General features: G+C 29.4%; 3 protein-coding genes across 4 annotated transcripts; 1 reads left to right on the top strand and 2 right to left on the bottom strand.

The window, feature by feature from the left end:
- Window positions 1–169: 169 nt before the first annotated feature.
- LOC111685222 lies at window positions 170–1,280 on the bottom strand. Of its 2 annotated transcripts, XM_046956574.1 has the most exons (3): window positions 1,179–1,245; window positions 1,076–1,143; window positions 170–978 (listed from the first exon to the last, which is right to left on the bottom strand). In XM_046956574.1, exons 2-3 carry the CDS (start codon window positions 1,134–1,136, stop codon window positions 584–586), a joined length of 456 nt encoding a protein of 151 aa, XP_046812530.1. In that variant the 5' UTR covers window positions 1,137–1,143; window positions 1,179–1,245; the 3' UTR covers window positions 170–583. The 2 variants fall into 2 exon arrangements, with proteins under 2 accessions (XP_046812530.1, XP_023303239.2); XM_023447471.2 differs by having other exon boundaries at window positions 1,076–1,280.
- Window positions 1,281–4,474: 3,194 nt separating this feature from the next.
- LOC111685221 lies at window positions 4,475–5,405 on the top strand. Its single transcript, XM_023447470.2, has 3 exons — window positions 4,475–4,637; window positions 4,743–4,928; window positions 4,992–5,405. Exons 1-3 carry the CDS (start codon window positions 4,583–4,585, stop codon window positions 5,216–5,218), a joined length of 468 nt encoding a protein of 155 aa, XP_023303238.2. The 5' UTR covers window positions 4,475–4,582; the 3' UTR covers window positions 5,219–5,405.
- Window positions 4,992–6,090, bottom strand: LOC111685220 (the record flags this gene model as incomplete). The annotated part of the gene is made up of 2 exons (XM_023447469.2): window positions 4,992–5,651; window positions 5,713–6,090. Coding segments are annotated over 2 exons (576 nt in total), but the record flags the coding sequence as incomplete, so codon positions are not given.
- Between the last annotated feature and the right edge of the window lie 118 nt (window positions 6,091–6,208).

Genomic DNA, 6,208 nt, shown 5'->3' with positions numbered 1-6,208 from the left:
ATCTATCTATCTATCTATCTATCTATCTACCTATCTATCTATCTATCTATCTATCTATCTATCTATCTATCTATCTATCTATCTATCTATCTATCTATCTATCTATATTCAAAACTATTATAAAAAGCATTAAAATAAATAATCATAATTAATACAAAACACGTTTAAGATTTCTTAAAAAAGTTTATAAATTTATTTGGTTTACATAAAAAAGTATGTAAGTTTTTACAATAAAAATCATTTAAAATTAAACATATACATACATAATTTATTACTGAGACATTTGTAATCTCGAGATTCGATAAATTGTAAAAAGATATATGTACCTATATATACTTAGTCGATGTATATAGAAAATGAATACTTGTTAAAATTTGTTTATGTATAAATTATGGAATGTTACTAACAGAATAATGGACGGCATAAATTTTAAGTTCGTAATGTTAGTTAACACTAAACAAAATGTTATAGGTACTTAATTTATATTCGAAAAAAGGCACTAAATTTTCTATTTTTAAATTAAAGGTAAAAAAAAGAATTTCTACCTATAAAAAACCCTTTTCTCTATAATTGTACTTGCTGCTTATTGTCTTAAAAACCAAGCCACCGCTGTAACTATGAGAGTGGTAAAACCAATGGCTAATTGATTGCCTGTTAGCAGACCAGCACTGTTGCAACCATCTTTACTGTTGCAAGTACAATATTCCATGAAAATGTTGTAACTACCAGTGCGCATCAAACAGAAACGTTCATCACCTTCAATGCCGGGTTCACCCATATAAGCACAACTGCGGATATAACGCCACTCGCCATGAGCCTTTTGGCGTATTTTGCGACACATGGTAGGTCTTACGCCAGGCAAATGTTCCAATTCAGGTTCAAGACTGCAATCGGTGATGACTAAAGTACTATTGTCAAAGGGATCACCACATTTGGGATCGTTATCGGAACGGCAATCCCAGCATTTAATACACCAGGCTACAATAACAAATTATAATTCGATATAAACAAAACATAAGTTATATATTTACAGAATTGTTCAACATAAAAAATGCTGCTGGCTAGTTGTACACACCTGTTTGTGCCAAACACACTGTTAAAATTACACTCAAAATAACACTTTCCTTAGATTTCATTATTCTTGGTATTTTGTTTTATCAAATGCGTTAATTTTTATTTGAGAAAATTAAATAAATTTAAAATAAAATAATTAAAATCAAAAGCAAAGAATTAATAATAATAAAGCGAACGACCCGCCCTAAAAAATAATGTTGATTTGTGATGTTTGTTGTTTTTGTGTTTCTTTCTGTTTGGTGTGCATCACGTCAAGTAGTGTCAACATGAAACGGTATTATCGACACGAATGGCGTTTTTACACGATACGTGTTAGAGAAAGAGTTGCCAGTGTCTATTTTCTATATTATTTAGAATAAAATTTAAATTAGGGTTCTATAAATCGACTTTCGAATAATCGAACAATCGACTTTTTGTCGAAAAAAGTAGAAGTCGACTATTTTGTTCCAAAAAATTCAATAACTCGACTATCGTCTATGATAAAAGTCGAAAAGTCGACTTTGTAAATAAAAGTCGAAAAGTCGGAAAGAGTCGAAAAAAGTCGAAAAAGGTCGAAAAGTAGAAAAAAGTCGGAAAAAGTCGAAAAGTCGGAAAGTTGGAAAAAGTAGGAAAAGTCGAAAAGTCAGAAAAAGTCGAATACAGAAAGAAGTCGAAAAAACTCAAAAAATTGCAACAAATAGAAAAAATATAAATAAAATTTTTTATCAATAATAATAATAATAAATAATAATAATAATAAAAATAATAATAACAATAATAATAATAAATAAAGTCTGAAAAAGTCGTAAAATGTCGAAAATCGACGAAAAAAGTCGAAAAGTCGACTTTTAACTAAATGCAAAAAGTCGAAAGTCGACTTTTCATAAAAATAGAAAAAATATAAATAAAATTTTTTATTAATAATAATAATAATAATAATAAATAATAAAACTAATAATAATAACAATAATAATAATAAATAAAGTCTGAAAAAGTCGAAAAGTCGGAAAAAGTCGAAAATCGACGAAAAAGTCGAAAAGTCGACTTTTAACTAAATGCAAAAAGTCGAAAGTCGACTTTTCATAAAATGCAAAAAGTCGACTTTCGACTTTTCACTTTTCATAAAATACAAAAAGTCGAAAAGTCGACTTTTCGTTTCAACAATAGAACCCTAATTTAAATCGTTACTAATTTTAATTTTAATTCATTTATGAATTGGCTTAATTTTAAATTAATTATTTCAACAAAAATAAAAATTTAACAAAATTTTAATCAATTCAAATTAATTTGATAAAAATTAATGCAATTCAATTCCATTTCAAATTAATTTGTCAAATAAGTTGCAATTCGATTCTAATTCAAATGAATTGCAATTTGTTTCTAATTCAAATGAATTTGTCAAATGAATTGCAATTCATTTCTAATTAATTTGTAATGATTTTGAATTAATACAAATGAATTAGAAAAATGAATTGCATTTCAAATAAATGAAATAAAAAATGTACAATCTATTAAATTCAAAAGCAGATGAAAATCTAAATTTTCAAAAGGCTATTAATAATTTTTAAAATTATGAACCCACTACCACCGAATGACAATTTTTTTTGGTAATTATAGAAAAAAACAAACGATCCTTCACATATGAAGAATTCTTCATAATTAAATCAAAAATCAATATATAATTAGAATTCATCATTCAGCTTCAATAATAACTTCCTGTAGATTTGTAAGTAAATCTACCGTTTAGATTTACTAACAAAATCAATTTATATTTCAATCAATTCAAATGAAATGAGTTGGAAATTAATCGCTAATTCCTTTTTAATTCATTTAAATAAATTCAAAATCAACTCAATTCAAATGAATTGGAAATGAATTGTAATTCATTTGAAAAATTAAAAAAAATGAAAAATTCATTTAAATTAGAAACGAATTGCAATTCATTTGAATTAATTTGTATTTGTTATATTTTACTTATTTTTTCAAATTTTACAAATGTAATTTGATTAAAAAGTTTTTGAGTACGAGACAGTAATTTCCACTAATAGTTAACTACCTGTATGATCGTAATTCGTATGTTTTGGGTCATTCGTCACGAATGTACCTTTTGTAATCGAGAATGAAGACAGTAGTCACTTTAGTGTCCTCTTTGTATGCGGGAGCGGAGACAGTCGACTCTTTACTGTCCTCAAGTAACCTAGAGATTATACTCTTAAAAGTAGTTTTTTTGTTGTACTTCCGAAAGTAGTTATTTTACCCATCTTTTGTAGAAATGATAATTACTTTCTACTAATATGCCACCATCTGGTTGACTCAAATTTATATCTTTCGGGTCAATCGTTACATTATTGTCCCACAGTATTCTAGAGAGTGGACACTTGAAATTTTTAAATTTTAGTTCCATTAATATCTTACCACTTGGCTGACTCCAATTCGTATGTTTTTGGTCTTTCGTTAAAAATAAACACTTTGTAAACGAGAATGAAGACAGTCGTCACCTTAGTGCCCCCTTTGTAAGCGAGAGCGGAGGCAATCGTCTCTTTACTGTCTCTTTCTAGGGTGTAGAGTGACGATTGACTTCCTCGTAGGACAAGCCCATGTTAAAATGGTTGGTCACCTAGATAGTCAGGTGGCTAGGGGCCACCACAAGTGGTAGGTGAAGTGGTCAGTTCGGGACTGTTCCGTCGAACTGCTGGGTGACTATTTTTTTTAATAATTTTTCCATTCTACAATTGGTATATTTTGATATTTAGGTAATATTTAGATAGGACCGTTTGCGTTTTAGGTGACGATATGTTTTTCGTTAATATATTGTAAAGTTCTATAAATCGACTTTTGAATAATCAAAAAATGGAGTTTTTATCGAAAAAAGTCAAAGTCGACTATTTTGTTCCAAAAAAGTCGATAACTCGACTATCGTCTGTGAAAAAAGTCGAAATGTAGAATTTGGAAATAAAAGTCGAAAAAAAAATAAAATAAAGTCGGAAAAAGTCAAAAACTCAAAAATTGTAGAAAAAAAATCAAAAATAGTCAACAAATTTTAAATAAGTAGAAAAAAAGTCAAAAACTCTAAAATAGTCGAAAAAACTCGAAAAATTTATTGAAGTCGGAAAAAGTTTTCATAAAATGCAATAAGTCGACTTTTAACTAAATGTAAAAAGTTGAAAAGTCAACTTTTCGTTTCAACTATAGAATCCTAATAAATTGTTGAAATAAATTCACAACTGTTTTAATTTCAAATAATACGTCTTAACACTGCTTAGCCGTCATCAAAAACACTATTAACGACTCCCTTAATAACATGACAGTGTAATCACGCCACAGCTATTAAGAATACTTAAACAACTCTGTAATAAAGCCATGTTTAATTTGACAGCTCTTGTAATTAAACAAACACAGTGTTTGTGTGAGAATAAACCACAACAACAACTTCACCACAACAAGTGCCTTCATTCATTAAATTGAATTTTTTATTTTCAATTAATGTTTTGTTTTAGTTTTTACTATAATCTAGTTAATTAAAAAGAAAATGAAAGCTGTAACAATAAATTTAACTTTGTTATTAATTGCAGTAACAATAACAGGTGAGTAATTGATTTTTTATGCTGATTAAAGTTTAAATTGTAAACAAATTTAGGGTGTGGTTTTGAAAATTAATTTTGTGGAATTTTTATTCAAAATAATTTAAGGTTCCTGGGCTATACGCTGTTATCAGTGTTCCTCGGATCAAGACCGTAAGGGTTACGATAGCTGTGGAGCCTATAAGAAGTTTAATCGCACTGAACACATACCCATCGAATGCAACAGCGATGAATCGCACATGCCTGGCTCGTTTTGTATGAAGGTGGTGCAACAGGGTCCCAGAGGTTTTATATGTAAGTAGAAATTGTTATAAAGATTTTGCTTGTAATATAAAATTTTCATTTTTGCTTAACTAGGGGATGGTCGCTGGCGTCAGGTTATTAGACGTTGTGCCTCTGTGGCTGATACTGGTGTTACGGGTGTCTGTAACTGGGGAGTCTATGAAAATGGTGTTTATTGGGAGGAATGCTATTGTTCCAGTGACAGCTGCAATGGTTCTACATCATTGAGTGTTTCTAAAACCTTGTGGGCTTTGATTTTACTCTTTGGCGCCTTGGTGTTTTCTAAATTTTTACGGAATTGACAAATGAATTCCACATAGACGTATTATTCAAATCAAGCTCTTATTAGTTTTAACACATACCGTCCATTTTACACAAATTAGTATGTAGTTTTTAAAATCGTTTTTTTTTTATACAACAATTTTATTTTATATTGAAAACAACGAGTAATTAAGAATCTCAAAATAAAGTTGAAAAATACATATCGAATCATCAAACTTCTGTTTGTGTATATGCGTATTTTGTAATTTCCTTTAACTAATTCCTAGAACATGCACCCCGTTTAGCCAAAATATTTAAACCACCATCTTGCCAACCGGCAGAAGGCTCATCACATACAGCTGCATAGATAATATTTGTGCCATCTTTAAGACTCTTTAAAGCCATATAAGATTTATTATCCTCCAACCAAGTACGTGATTCTGTTGGACCTTCGACTAATTCCTTATTGCGATACTATAAATATTAATAAATATTTTAATGCGCTCAAGAAAAATTCCCTAAAATGATTGCTAACCCATTGTTGATATAATTCCAACGGTTGATTATCACTTGTCCACTTTAATACCTTTAGACAATAACGAAAGAAAGCATTATTATTACGTTTCACCTCTATATGTTTACTATCATTGAGTCTCTGGACTTTGCGCAAGAGATTTGTACAAATTTCTATATCTTTAGGTCGTTTAAGCGTTTTCATAAAGGCCTCGGCAATGCGTAAATAATTTTGAAATTGTTCGGATAAAATTTCTTGTTCATTAAAGGTTATCGTAGGAGTATGTGGAGATTGAATTTTTGCAACATCTGGTTGTTTTTCAACATCTTCCTCAATTTTGGTTGTTTCATCGGTGGAGCGAAAAGATTCTTCGTGTTCCTTCCGCCATTTACTCGAAATTTTTTTTTAATCAAGAGGAATTATACAAAAAAATTACTAAAAACCTTTTTAAGGCAGCAAAATAAATGCCAATGCGACAAAATACAGTGGCCCGTTTCGAAAAGAAAGATAGATAGAT

This window comes from Lucilia cuprina, chromosome 2, assembly GCF_022045245.1.
Source record: "Lucilia cuprina isolate Lc7/37 chromosome 2, ASM2204524v1, whole genome shotgun sequence".
In the NCBI taxonomy this organism is placed as follows: Eukaryota; Metazoa; Arthropoda; class Insecta; order Diptera; family Calliphoridae; genus Lucilia; species Lucilia cuprina.
The sequence above is the reverse complement of the archived record's forward strand: the minus strand, read 5'-3'. Positions and strand labels throughout refer to the sequence as shown.

Coding starts and splice junctions, on each gene's coding strand:
- LOC111685222 (XM_023447471.2), bottom strand. CDS start 1,136: ATGAAATCTAAGGAAAGTGTTATTTTGAGTGTAATTTTAACAGTGTGT. Junction 979..1,075: donor AGTGTGTTTGGCACAAACAG/GTGTGTACAACT, acceptor TTGTTATTGTAG/CCTGGTGTATTAAATGCTGG.
- LOC111685221 (XM_023447470.2), top strand. CDS start 4,583: ATGAAAGCTGTAACAATAAATTTAACTTTGTTATTAATTGCAGTAACA. Junction 4,638..4,742: donor AATTGCAGTAACAATAACAG/GTGAGTAATTGA, acceptor AAATAATTTAAG/GTTCCTGGGCTATACGCTGT. Junction 4,929..4,991: donor GGGTCCCAGAGGTTTTATAT/GTAAGTAGAAAT, acceptor TTGCTTAACTAG/GGGATGGTCGCTGGCGTCAG.